Here is a 15,311-nt window from a genome sequence, read left to right as displayed (position 1 = left end):
TTTGAATGAGTAGCTATTCTGCTCTGCTACCCTCTTGTCAAGTACTCTTCTTACTTGGCGTAGTTTAGCTTTCATTCTGCCAGTGGAAATTTCTACATAACAAGACTGATATAAATCAACTTTGTGTTAGTAATATTCTGATTACTACAGATGTTTCAGCTAGTAGGAGAACCAAATAAGAAAAATTTGACATTATTCCTTCGAATTCTTGCTTATTTTTTTTTGGGGTGGGGGGTGGGGGGGCTAGCTAATTTTCTTCTTTATCTCCAGATCAAACTTCAGGAATGGACAGATGCATAATGTTAGGACCAGTGTCACCATACTAATTAGAACACCTTATGATGCTAACCTACTTATTTCTTACATATTTAGTACTGCTTATGATGCACATTCAGTTTTAAGTAAATTGTTATTTTACTTTTAATATCCTCTAACAGATTATTCTACATTCTTTACAGAGGAGCAGTGAGCAGAAAGCAGTGAAAACCTGATCATTTGCTAGCACGTGAAAATATTAGCGAAGGTAGTAGAACAGAACAGCACAGTTTAGCTTTGTATATGCATCTGTAATACGAAATACAGTAATTCCATTTTTCAGAAGCACATTCTCCTGACAATACATAAGTAGTGATGACTTAACTCTGTATTATTTGTTTTGTTACCTTTTTGCCTGCTATATGTATTTGCTTATTTCATGCTAAAGAAAAATGTATGCCAGATATCAGATAACAGTTCTTTCTAGGATTACGTCTGTAGAATGTTGTCACTCAGAACATGATTAACCACTGCTCTTCAAGGATGGGATGCTGGATCATGTTGCTGAAGTTTCTACTTGCTTTAGTTTTTTTGATAGATGTTAGTATTCTTGTTAATAGGGATAGGTACAGTATCATGAGGAGCATTTTGCTAGAATTAAGAGAGAATTGCCGCTATAACTTAGTTGTAGCATTTTATCTCATGAGACCAGAGGAATGATGGATCATATAGGTTTGTAATGCCTTGGGAATTTTCTAGAAAATGTAGCCTTGCTAAGATTTCCTGCTCTTTATTTGGAATTAAGGAATATTCATATTAGTATTCACATAATATTTTGAAAGGCTCAGAGCAATAAAAGTATCAAGGGTTCTCGCTGAAAATGAGTGCCAGGAAATTGTAAGTCTGCCTTAGAGCTTACTCTAGCAATGGTGATAACAGCGTGAAGTAACCACTTCGCCAACATAATTTTGTAGATCCCTTTTGGGTGGGAACGGGCTTTAGGAGAGGCCAAGCAAAGCAATAGCATCAAATCTTAGAACACCTCTGCCTTATCTGCAGAACTTTCTGTTATGTTGACTACTTAGGTACATTCTAATTTAGATTTACTGGTTTGGAGACAGAAATAACTTAAGACTTCCTGGTACACCACAATTATATATCTATAATCATGCAGAAATTACTAACTATAATTACTATGCTATATTACTATATTATAGTTACTATGTATTGGCCATGCCAGCTGGAGGAGTTAGGACCTATAGCACAACAGTATTCAGAAAATCACAAGTTATCATTACTTTGGTAAATTATCAGAACATAAGTAGGTGGTATAACCTGGAAATTTTGACAGCTTGGAAAAAATTGGATTTGTAAATTATGTTCTTTATTATAATATTTTACTGAACAGGAGGAGCACAGAATGCCCAAAGTCTTTGGAAACATTGTCTTAGAATGTATTGCCTGCATGTTACTCCTCTGTACCATATTCATTGCCTAAGAAATGCCCTAAGGCAGTGATGGTCAACCTTTTCGGCACTGAGTGCCGAAAAGAGAACACTTTGTGCGCTTGTTTGGGCCACAACCAGGAAGAGAAGCTGCCCAGGGGGCATGCACACGCTGGAAAATGAACTTGCAGTTTCCGGCACGCACATATGCGCCACCAGCAAGTCTTCTGGTTACTGCCACGCATACACACATGCCAATCAGCTGGCCGGTACGCACACGCAAAGGCCAGCTGATCGTCATGTGTGCATGTGCACCAGATACCCAGAAGAGGAATGGGCGATGCACGTGCCAAGTGGCATGGCTTGCCATCACGGCCCTAAGGAATCAACATTATCCTTACGTTCTTTATTATGTACATTAATCTGCTGAAATAAAAATTCATGATTTTGGAATGGCAAGACAATAAAATGTGGATTAGATACATATCTTGAATTTTTATGTTTTGACTTTGGGGACTCTAGAAACTTTTGAGGTGCCGTGTTCAAATAAAATGACCAATCTGGATAAAGGAATTACTGTGGCTATAGATTGCTTTTATTTGCCCTGAATGAAGAACTAAACGATCAGTGTAGTGCTATATAACTTGACATTACTTTAGGGAAACTTATGGGAATTGCTTTTTTACCCAGAGAGAATAGTTACCCCAGGTGCAGTCCTGCCTGAAAAGGGCTGATTGTGCATATTTTGGTGACTTCTGAAATGGACAATTTTAATATGCTCTCCCTGAGGCTGCCTTCAGTGATGATTCAGATATTTCACCTGTTGCAGAAAAGGGCTGCACAAATAATGGTTGAAACCTGATCATTTAAGTGATACTGATATTGCTCCAGCTGCATTTGTTCCAATGCATTTTCCAATCCAATTTAAGGTTAGGATTTTAACTTTTAAACTATTTGGGCTCAACTTAAAGACAGTTAAAAGCTTGCCCATTTTCAACAAGAAAGTCCCTTTACTTGGCATATGTTGTTACCAGGGACTCATTAGAAAAAACAACTTGATCTTCTATTGTGGATTTGTCAGGAACCGTTTTTACAATACTGCTTTATTCTTACTAATGTAGTTTGCTTTGTTGGGTGGCTAGAATCTGTTTGAGTATTATATAAAACAATATTGGCCATAAGAAAAGAGTTGCCTAGGTTATTCCCCCCCCCAATAATCTGTGCATCTTGCACAGATCAGAAATAATTTTGACTTTAATAGCTGTAATATATAAAGTACATTTCATAAAGTGGAAACTAAAAGCATGTGCTTGCTGCTTCTTTGCAATAAGCTTTAGGAGAGTGCTATCACAACCTTATACTGCTTTGTACCTGATAAAATTTAATATATCTGCAGTTTACATTCCATCCAATAATATAATATAAGAAGACCTTGATGCTCTCTAAGCTTGGTTGCTTATTTTGCTGATGCTTCATTATCCAACAAGATAATACCAGTGCAATAGTGAATTTTGTTCCCTATTTATATACAAAAGCTTGCCCTGCCAGTTTTGATGGGGGTGAGATTTTATCTTTGATAGTTCCTTGATTAGGCTATGAAACACCCCCATAGACGGGGCAAGCTACTATACATAAACAGGGAGCAAACCCCACTCTCATACTGATGATGTTACCTAATTGGATAATGAAACATCGGCAAACAAACAGCCAAGCTCAGCAAACACTGAAAACTCCATAGTTTGACGCTGAGCTTAAATATATGCTTTTCTATTATAATCTGATAGAGCTAACCCCCCCCCTCTTCTCCCACCTTTCCTTGACCAGCTTGTTTGATGAAATGTTTGAAACTCAAAAAGACTTCAGCTGGCCCAGTAAAGATGATGTTACGATGACCAGCATTTCTAATTCTTTTGTAGTTCATCTGTTATTGTTTCATCTTTTACATATTCTGCTTTGAAACAGTATTATCTTCATGCTTCCTTTAAAAGGTTAATCAACACTTCTGTAACATCATTTTGCCTGGCTAGGAAAAACAATCTGGATCCACCTTGCATTTTTCTCCTTGCTTAGAAAGACCAGGAGAATGTGATGTGATGGCACCTGAGTATCGAGATGAAGGCAGGAGGGAAGGGCAGGTGCATGGCCTTATTTGTTCATTCTGGTATTAATCTATTTAGCCTTGAACAAAAACATTTATAGCGTACTGTACTCAGTAATATTTAAGCACAAAAAGAATAAAGGTTTTCAGTTCTACAAAACAGATAACATTCACCATTTTGCACAAAGTTAAAATAGGCAGTTAGTTGCAAAAAGAAATCTTCACTCTAAAACTTATTAGATTGTGTGTTTTGTATTGATTAGGCTATCAAGTGCTAGCCCCCACTGCCTATTATGATCAGACGGGTGCCTTGGTGGTAGGTCCAGGGGCCAGAACTGGACTTGGAGCACCTGTCAGATTGGTGGCTTCAGCACCTGTTATCATCAGTTCTGCAGCTGCACAAGCAGGTAAGTAGCTTTTTTGCAATTTTATTTTTTAAATGGTCTAACAGTTCTTTTCCCGCTTTGCAATCTTCTAGATACTATTCAGAATATTTATTTGCTGCCACACACATACATAGATGCAGGAACATTCTCATCTAGGTTATTTCTCTTAACATTTATTCTGTCATTTGTCCCAAGGGCATAAAAGATTTCAGTGACTGTTTCATAGATTAATTCAGAACTACTCCCCATTCTTTTTATTTGTGGCATAGTGTAAAAAAATGTCTGGATGAAAAAACAGTGAACAGAGTAATAAGCAATAGTCCTAGTGTGCTATAGTTAAAATATATTTTCCATCCATTAAGAATACAGGTAGTTCTCAACTTGCAATCACAATTGGGACCAGAATCTGAGGTCACTGAATGAAATGGTTATTAAGTGAGATGTTACACTCAATGACAGCAATTCAGGCAATTCCATTTGTGGCCATTAAGCAATTTTGCAGAGTCCCAGATAAGGAGGATTGTGAGCCTGGGAGGTCCGGCGCAGGCTACACATAAGTGTTTCTGAGCTCAAAAGCTGCAAAATAGAGAAAAAAAGCTGCCTGCCTGGTTAGATTTCAAATCCAAGCAGCTAAAATTCTGCAATGCAAGAGCTGCCTGCCGAAAGATGTCAGCTCTCAGAGACGAGGAAACCACCACCATCACCCCCAGAATCAGGAGGAAGTCCTCTTGACAGGCAGCAGCATCCTTCAACCTTCCTTATCAGTTTCTCCATTGACTTTCTGGGAAAGTCAGCAGAGAAGGTTACAAATAGCAATCACATGATTGCAGGGAACTTGACAAGCAGAAACAGATTGGGAAGCACCCAGATCCTAGTCATTTGACTGTGATGCTTTGCGATGGACGGAAGTTCTTTACACTGTAAAATATCTTTTCCGAGTCTATTGTTAGTGCAAACTTTGTTATAAAGATTATCTGTGTAGCCATTTTACATTAAGAAATTTTGATTAGGATACTGTTGTTGGGACATAGAGAAGTGGTTCAGTGGCTAAAATTGTCCCCTTTTTTGGCATTAAATAATTGGGCGTTGCACAGATGTAAAGGTACATACTAAATTGATAGTAAAGTATGAATTTAATATGCATTAAAAGTGCTGCAATTTTTGTTCAATGTTGGAGATGCAGTTTGAAGCTTATTTATGTGGTTTGTTCATGTCCTGCTTTTGCCATATTTGGGTGTGAAATTCATACAATTTAAAGTAAACTTTACTTTTCAAAGAAACATATTCTTCTTCTATCTCCCCCCCCCCATTTTTTTTGGAGTTAATCAAACTTAAGAATTATGATGTCTTTATGAAGGGGAAAGATCACGGGATGAATCTATATTTTATCTGCCCACAGAAATTCTTGACCCATTGCTTTCAGTTTGTCTAACACTTATCTAACAGAGGGGAAAGAAAAGTCAGCCTTCTGGCTCTCCTGTCATTCTCATTTAAACATATTTTTATAGTCTATATTGACTGCTCCAACTACATGATTATGTCTTAGTATTTTTTAATGCTTATGCAGGAAGATGGCTGTCAACCATATTATTAGTATAACACTGAAAGTTGAATTAAATATTTGTAATTTTTCTTACATACATTATAGTATATTGCTGCTATCACAATAACTTTGTAGGGGATATTAAGTATTTTTATTTTGAGCCCTGATTAAAACAGCCTTAATAAAAACATGTTGTATTCTAAGATGACTGTGTTCAAAAGGAACAAAATATGGAATGCTTACAGTGTTCCACTATAGAAAATAATGGAGTAAGAAACTTTTTCTGCATTCCCTTGATTTTTTTCCTAGAGCCACAAACATAAATAAAATGATAGTCCATGTTGACTGCTACCTATCATCTATCTTACAGAAAAAAATGGAAAAGGGATTTTTTTTTTAATAAAATCAAAAGCAGCTATAGAAGCTGAGCATACAGTACTAATTGAATAGCAATAGCAGCAAAAATATTCTTTTCTGGCTATTAACTTGAGGCCTCTATTTCAAGCATATGGTAACCTGCCAATGTCGCTCAAGAAACAAACAATGTTGTATTTATATTTAGCACACAGCATGAACTTTCACTTCATAAGTACATATAGATACATATATTAAAGCTTACAAACAAACCAAAAGGCCATTGCATTTGTATTTTAAAAATTTAGAATTGGAAAATCTCAACACTATTAGCAATATTTGGCAGAGCCCAGCACAGGTCTTTGCATTCGTTCATCAAAGGATGCGAAACTTTAGGGACAATCAAAGCCATTTGAGTGAAACAGCCCCATTTATTTAAGGCAGTGTTCTCAGAATACTGATGTACCCCTAATATTTTTTCTTATTCATTGTAACTCTTTGTATTGAAATTTTGCCATTATGGAAAATTATAGGTGCCCTATTTCTAAAACTTGAAATGTTCTACATTCCTACTGATTATTGAAAACTATGGTGTCTTTCAGCTGCTGCAGCTTCAGCTGGAGGAACAGCAAACAATATCACAGGAACCACAAATGGGCTTTTTCGGCCCCTTGGTCCTCAACCTCAACAGCAGCAACAGCAGACAAACAACAGTCTACAATCTAATTCATTTTATGGCAACAATACTTTAACCAATAATTCTCAGAGCAGTTCACTCTTTTCACATGGTCCTGGTCAACCAGGAAACACATCTCTTGGCTTTGGAAGTAGCAGCTCCTTGGGAGCTGCCATTGGGTCTGCACTTGGTGGATTTGGCTCAACTGGTAAGTTATTAACTTTTAAAGAAAAAAAAAAACGGGAAGAGGTTGTATGGATTGATGTGATTCAAATAATTTTTCTTTGCATTATTTGGATGCATTGAATTTCTATCTCTTGATTTGAAAGAAAGTCAGTTGGACCAGGCAGATCTTGCATATGAAGAACAACTTGCATTAGTGACCATGAAAGGTAACTTGCATTTTTAGGGCTTTTTAAATAGTCCATTTTTGTGCTCCCGTGATTTTATATTCAAGATGGTTGCATAAGAGTTAAAAGGGTTACTTTTGTCACAGAGGTGGGCAAGAAATATTCTTTCGCTTTGCTTCCCCCTCTCTCCAGCTTGGTCAATTATCAGGAGGACTGTTGCTGGAAGTGAACAATAGTTTCTCAGTGTTGCAAGGATGCTCTCAAGAACGCCTGGAGGAGTATGTTGAGCATTCTTCACTGTTTAAGCCAGGCATCTTACAGTATGTGAGAGTAGAAGCAAATACCTTCCATTTCCTGTTTAAAGACATTTTGCTTCTAAATGGAGGCAAGAGATGTTCTTTTGCAGTTGTCTTGGAAATTCATGTAGCATTTGTCTTTCAAACACCTTGCAGTAGGTAAACTTTGTTTTAATTATTTCAGTTCACAGATGCTAACTCTTGTCATTTTCTATAGTTTCTATTGTATAATCTTTACTACTTTATTCACAGCGTGATGGTATATGGCCCCTCTTTTAGAATTCATAAAGTTCTTAGATTGTGCAAATTGTTTTCTCATCGGAGAACATGACAACATATACTGATGCAGATAATGTATGAATTGTTTATTTTGCATAGGCTAAGGCATGAAGAAGCACACACAATTTTGTGCACTGTATAAAAGTGGGCTTGCACACCTTGATCTTGGAAAATGTCCCATGTGAAACAATTTTTTATATATTTAGAGGACTTATTAAAGCTCTTCATATTGATTGTTATAAGCAATTCCTCATCACTTTTTTGTCTTGTAGAATTTGTATTTTGGTTGATGTCCACTGAAATTAATAAGTAGAAAGAAAACACTATAAAAAGAAAGGATCTAATAAATGCATAGTCATTCATTACATGCTTTTAATTGAAAGTTATTAATGGCAAATCAAGGATGAAGTTTCTGTGATTTTTTTTTTACTTGAGAATAAACATTTTTTTTTAAATTGTAGGCTTTCAGTCTTATTTGCAGTTTTTCTGCATTTTTATGAATAATTAATTAATGCTCTATATGAGTATTTCACTCAAATAAATCCTGGCTTTTATATAAATAAGTTTATTCAAATCCATAGGTTTTTTAAAAAAATTGTATAAGACATAGTCTTTTTGTACCAATCACTCATTTTTCCCTTCATTGCATTTTGAATACAATTATTCTCAACTAATCTTAAAGTGTAAATTTCTGAAATACTATTTGTAAAAGAATACCTTTGCTTGCTACTCTTAGAACATTATCTCAAGGAGACAAGATTAAGTGATTTGTCAGAGTCATCTAGTGAGCTTGACAGCTGAATCAGAATTTTAAAATATTGATCCATATTTCATTTTAATTTTGAAAGATCAATTCATTCCCACCCCCCACCCCCCATATATTTTACTGCTCAGTAAATTAATTGGCTCACTGTGCCATCTTAATCTTTAGGAATCACTGTAGTTTCTTTTTTCTGCATTAGACTGAAATTAAGAAATTCTGAATAAAAGATACATTTGCTAAATAGGGATATAAAATTGTTAATATGGCTAAATAGCTCAATGTTCATAATAAGTGGTATTTCAAGATTTATATTAGTTAAATTGCTCAGATAAAACATAAGATCAATATACGATTAATATTAATCAAATATTAATTTAAACTCTTAAACCATACTTTTATGAACACATCCAATTTTGTTATTTATATTTGTTCACCCATCCCTATATTCTCTGTCTGTGATCCAAATCATTTTAAGACTTGCCTTCAAAGTATCTTAGACTTTTTTTTATTGAATTCCTTTATTTGTTGTTAACCAAGAATGTATATTTGCCACCATATCTTATTTCTGAAGAGTGAAGAATCTAAGAGTAATTTTAGTAACAGCTATAAAACAGGATGAAGGAATTTATTATTTAGACTATCGCTATACAAAAACCTCTGCTGCATGCCTAGAATATGACTTGAGCAGTTCCCCCTCTCAGACTAGTATCTAAATTGAAAAGAAAAATTGAAGACATTTGCAGAAATTATTTGCACTTAAGATTCAACTTCATTGGTTTGTATTAACACATTAAGACATGCCTAACTATTGGTCCCAAAGCCTGACTCCAGAATGCCAAATACTATGACAATGTGACTAAGTCTTGAGTGAATCAAGACTTGGAGATTGCTCAAATTTTTTCCATATCTGAGGAATGCTTGTACTCATTTGTGATTTATTAAATCATGTGTGGTTATCACAGTAATTGTCTCTAGCATAACTTGATTGTTATAACAAATATGATCATATCTTGTATAGCCCAGCTGTAGGTTGGGGCTAGGTTTTCTTTGGTTGACACTGTATGTAATAGGGTCTTTTTATTTCTTCTTCAGTTGGCAGTTCTGCAAGTAGTAGTGCCACAAGGAGAGAGTCTCTATCTACTAGTTCTGACTTGTACAAAAGATCTAGTAGCAGCCTAGCACCCATAGGGCAGCCATTTTACAATAGTCTGGGATTTTCCTCCTCTCCAAGCCCAATAGGCATGCCTCTGCCAAGCCAAACTCCAGGACATTCACTTACGCCACCGCCATCACTTTCATCACATGGATCCTCATCCAGTTTGCATTTAGGTAAAAAAAACAAAGCCCTTTTTTGTTTGTATATGTTTGTGTGTATATGTATTTTTATATGTATATCAATATTTTATGTTGGGTAAAGATGTCAATCTGCCTTTTTGGTAAAACACTGTATAGGGGGCCTAGTCCCAATATGTTGCTAATTGATTGGTCATTGAGAGTGATCAGCTTTGGGAGCAAAGTGTTGGCCCATGCCACCCTACAGATTTTCCACATAAAAATGAAATCCTGATACTTAGTAAAATAAGAGTGGGTTGTTGTGTGACAGGCAAAGATATATTTTTTCCGTATAACTGTGTAAATCATGCATCTTTTTTAATGGAGTCAGCTTTAGGCTAATGTTTAGTACATGGTAACGATACAAGTTTTGCATCTCAAGTTTTAAAAAAACAAAGCTCGGCAAAGTATGCAGTAAAAAAAACTGCTTTTAAATCAACAGAGTAATGAATTCACAGTAAATTTTACAAATTCACTTTCAAAACAAAGAAAAGTAAAAATGAAAGGCTTTAGGGAAATAGTGGCATTCAATCTGTAATGTGTCCTTTCCATACACCTGTAGTAATTTCATGCTTGAACCAGTAAGGATGTATATAGGCATGGTTTGTATCTAGATTGATACTGTTGACTAATATATGTTAAAATTACATTATTCTGTGGCATGCTTTGCAGTATTTAGTCATATAATTCCCTATTATTAATTATGTATTTAATGTAAATTGTAAGTAAATCACTTTATATGCTTTATTGTATAGGCATTTTACTAGCGAAAGATCTCTCACCATAAATGAGATCTCAAACTTGAATACTAAAAATGTTTCAAAATTCACATATCATATAACTTTCTTAAACTAAATTTGCTCAATTATGGGCACATTGTCCAAATAGTGCATGCCTACAATGAGGAAAAAATGGACTAAATAATGTTCCAGTAACAAAATGGAATAGGTAGAAGATGAAGTTCTACTTATAAATGGTCATGCATAGAGACTTATTCCAGTTATAATGAAAAGTGTTCTTGAAAGTATCTTTGCAAGTCTCCCAAGTTCTCTTGGAATCCTAAGGCAGATTGGATATTGTTGATCACAACAAAATCTCTACTTGAGAAACAAAATGAGGACCCTTTGTACACTGCTACTTAGATTTGGTCTATACAACATTTGACTGTGCTATATTTTACTTTTTCACCTATCCCTAATTTTTCTGCAATACCATTCTCATATCAAATAATGTATCATTTCTCACTGCAACTTTAACCTTATGCCTTCTGGAAGGCTGTTCCTAAAAATATGGACTTCCAGAGCAAGAAGAAAATAGTTTTAATATTCATCCTTCCTATGTCATTTATGCACATGGCTCTCTGGATTTTATTCAGAATCGAACATTATGTGAAGTATATATACTAAGTGATCCTAAGACCATTTATTACTTCCAAGATAAATAACATTTCATCAAAATTAATGTACGGTAATTCAAGCTTCAAAAGTATATAACCAATTTCACTTGTCTAATATATAAATGATATACATTCTTCAACAAATGCTAGAATATACTTTTTGTGAATTATCTATTACTTATTGGACATAATTTGTACTGTACTGTATAATGTATTCTGCTTCTGACTGGTCATAGAGAAGAGCAAAAGATGAATGCACAAACATTTCAGCCTTGCTTATTTCAGTGCTGGACTTGGAACATCCACTGGAGTCTGGTATTCCAGTAACAGCTTTAACTTTGTGTTCTCAGCCATATAGGCATAAACTTTCAAATTAATTTATAGCAAACAGTTTTAAATCATTTAAAATGGCAATAGAACCATTTACTCACTATATCTGCTGTAGGATTTTGTGTTTGATCAAAGTTTGATCAAAAAATACCTTCGGAGTAAACATCATTTAAGTGCAAAAGCTTGATTCTGTGTAAACTTTGAAAAATAGCTGACTTTTAAAATAAGAAATACATAATTTCAAATGTTAGCTAGCCATCAACTGATGTTATTCTATGTTCATTTAGTTCTAAAATTTACCTTCTTGAGACAATTTAGATAAAGCGCACATTCTGAAAAATATTTGTAAGACTTCTCACAAGCACTGTATGTGTGTATCTGCTAATAACTTTGCAAAATGTGCCACATTATAATTTACTAGGTGATACATTGTAAACCAAAAATATTTTAATGTTTGATTTAAACATTTTAAAACATTTCCCATGAGTATTAAAATACATAGCATATTTAAAATTAATACACATTTTTATTTATAGTTTGTGGAAAGCAATTCAAATCCTTAAAAGTTCAGAAGTAAGTTTTTATTGAAAACAATTTTTTATTAAATAATGTCTAAATTGCCAGATAGACCCATCTTTTCTCTTTCTCCAACGAAAGCATACTCCTTAGCAGAATTCTGCTTGGGATGCTCTTCTAATAGAATAAAATCCCCCTCCCCCCATTACTTTGCTAGATCTGATATTTTTCTGCAAAGCCTGCAGTCCTGCGGAATACATCTTTGCGTGGACAGAGATTTACAATAGGAAGGGAAACCATTAAAGCAGCTGCATGAATCATAGCCAAAAGTGTTGCTTCTTTAACACTTTAAAAAGAGATGCCTTGCTTGTGCTTCTGAATGCTTTGTACACCCCTAAAAACTAATATATCTTGGGCCAAAGACTTTGGGTCAGCCTCAGAGATTTTTTAGTAACAGAGAGGAGTTTCAATGGTGGATTTTCCTTGTGGGCATTGGAAGTCTCCTTTGATATTTGAGGGGACGAATCCTATGTTCCAAGGCTTATAGCATTGTTGTCATAACGAGATAAACTCTCAAGTTCCAAATAGGTTAAAGACAAAGATCATTATCTGTTAATTTTTTTTAATTGTTGCCATATAAACAAGTAGAGAGGCATTTCCTGCCATGACTGCTCTTTCCACAGAAAGAGGTTTTTAATTGTGTATATCTATCATTTTCATTATGCTAGAGAGAATAAGCTAATAGCAATAACACTTAGATTTATAAGGTGCTTCATAGTGCTATATAGCACTGTCTAAGCAGTTTACAGAGTCAGCATATTGCCCCCAATAATTTTACCTCATTTGAGGTAAATGAGGTCCTCATTTTACCGACCTCAAAAGGGTGGAAGGCTGAGTCAATCCTGAACTGGTCAGGATTGAACTCCAGGCTGTGGGCAGAGTTAGGCTGCAATACTGCATTCTACCTACTGCGCCACCATGGCTCCTAATGCTTTAATCTGATTAAAAGTATCTCAGAATAAAATTCATTTCTTTTCTTGGTGTATTAATCTTTGTTCTACTTGTTTAAATTAATTGTTATTGCAGCATTTTTGCTCACTCCCTGCTTCTTTGCCTTTCCTTGCTCCATTTCCACCTGGACCAATAAGCTGTTGCCACCTCTGCTAATGTTATGCCTCCCGTTATTATGGTCTTTCCATGTATTACTGAGTTTTAATTCTTCTCATAAACTTATCTGTTTATTTGTGTAATTATGAAGATGATGAAATGGATTTATTCATGGCTTATTTTATAGAAAGACAAGTCTGGATATTTTGTAAAAAATAAAATGAAAGTAAACTTGTATCTGTTCCATACTTAATAAAAACTGCCAAATATTAATAGAAAAAATTGTTTCCAGGGACAATTTTCCGAATAAGTTTAGTAAGATATTATTAATAACATTAATTATCATGTGCTAGATGCATATCCAGTCACATGGCATATGTTTTTAGTAACCTTGCTTAACGCTGGTATAAGATTTTATAATTGCATACATTTTATAAAAAATTACAAATATCTAGTTCATGACCTTTTGCTTAAAAACAAAGCAAATTGTGTGCAAGGTAGTCCTGATTTGTTTATTTTGCCTTGATTGTGTGCGCTGTTTACATCATTAAATCCATAAGAATTTCATTCCCATAAAAATCTGTTACTGCAGATGCAGACTTTAGATAGTTATCTCAAATATTGGAAATGGTAAATAATGCTTTATTCTATATACTAAATGAACTTTGCTGTCACCTTTGGGCTTTACGTTGTAAATGTAATGCACTTGACAAGATGTCAACTAGTAATCTTCCTATGCTTGTATTAATAACCTTATGCACCATAATATATTTCATCTCTATTCAGGGTTATCTCCAGAACAAGAAACTATTAGTTTCCTTTGTCAGTACGTTAAGAAAAGGAGCACAAACAATCTTTGGGATCTAGTTTTAGATACAAAGCTGTTGCTATATAGTTATTTTCAAATAACTAATGCAATGGCAGGTTTTTAACACTTATCAGATAGACATTACTGTCATGTTTCTAAAAAAAACCAGAACATTTTTGTAAAATATAAGTGGGCAAGTTTGAGTAGTTTGAATGGTTTAAGTGAAGTCTAGTTGGGCAGATTCAGAAAAAACAGGTACATAGAATTTTCTGAGAGAATAGGTCCTTCTAAAGACATCTTCGTGGATTTGGAGTGCCCTCTGCAACTGTGTGAGATATGATATAGAGGAAAAAGAAGGAACAACTTAGAGCAACTCTCTTGGTGCAAGTAGAAGGGTCTTCTATTCATCCAGGAGACTTGTCATATCCCAGTCTTTAAAACTAGAGATTTAGGTTGTAAGCTATTAAATGTTAATGTAACCTTTGGTTTACAGGCATTTAACTTTGTAAATACATTTAATCTTTAGTTTTGAATTTGTTTTCTGTAGCAGAATAGTTTTTATAAGACAATAAATATAATACATTTCATGATGAAATTGTTAGCCCATCATAAACCAATATTCCAAATTTTACACAACACTTGAGTTGTTTCAACTGTAATACTATAGGAGTGTTCTCTAAACTCTTAATATCATGATGTTTTGGTACTGCATTCAATTAAATAAAATTAACTCCTCCTCTCTTTTCCTGAGCTGCCTATACCTCTCTCCAAAAATTTTTTTCTTGGGAGCTTGCCTGTATTGAATTTTTCAATAGCTATGGCATTTCCCACGCTATTCAGGAAGGCCTTTCACTCCTCAAAGTAACTTTTTAAAGGGACTTTTTTTAAGCAGGATGTAAAGAAGTCAACTTCTACTAATTTTATGTTACATACATGTTCCTCTTGGTATGGCTATTTTTAAAAAAGTGAATTAGAGCAAAAGGTTAAACAAGCAGAAAATGTATTGAGCAACTGATTTCTTCCCCCTCAAATGCTAAGGGATTCTTGTGAGCCATCCTTATGAACGTATAGTTAGACAATTAGACAACCAATCCACATTACTTAGATTATATATTTTTAGTATTACATAATTGATTCTTCTCCAACACAAAATATTCTTTTAAATAGTTACATCAAAATGTGCTCATTCCCCATATTCCAGATTGATAAGAAACTTTCTGTAGTTCCACATCCGATCTGTTGATGCACATGATTGCTGCCATGGTGGTTCAGTTGGAAGGTGTGGAAGGTGTTTGTCATAGATTTTAAATATGCATTAAATTAGTATGTTTTGAATGCTGGCTATTACACATAGATGAAAACATCTTGTTCTCCAGT

General features: G+C 34.6%; 1 protein-coding gene across 15 annotated transcripts in view; it reads left to right on the top strand.

The window, feature by feature from the left end:
• PUM2 (pumilio RNA binding family member 2) overlaps positions 1–15,311 on the top strand; it is an 81,993-nt gene that overhangs the window by 51,013 nt on the left and 15,669 nt on the right. For 11 of the 15 annotated variants that reach the window (XM_070933000.1, XM_070932999.1, XM_070933008.1 and 8 more), the window contains exons 11-13: positions 4,062–4,205; positions 6,684–6,965; positions 9,538–9,774. In XM_070933000.1, the coding sequence (XP_070789101.1) occupies positions 4,062–4,205; positions 6,684–6,965; positions 9,538–9,774 (663 nt within the window). The remainder of the gene's footprint in view (positions 1–4,061; positions 4,206–6,683; positions 6,966–9,537; positions 9,775–15,311) is intronic. The other 4 variants (XM_070933013.1, XM_070933012.1, XM_070933011.1 and 1 more) reach the window with 1 other exon arrangement.

This window comes from Pituophis catenifer, unplaced genomic scaffold (genome assembly GCF_029215685.1).
Source record: "Pituophis catenifer annectens isolate HBS135680 unplaced genomic scaffold, rPitCat1.0.hap2 SCAF_1, whole genome shotgun sequence".
Taxonomy (NCBI): Eukaryota; Metazoa; Chordata; class Lepidosauria; order Squamata; family Colubridae; genus Pituophis; species Pituophis catenifer.
This window is presented reverse-complemented; position numbering and strand designations above follow the sequence as displayed.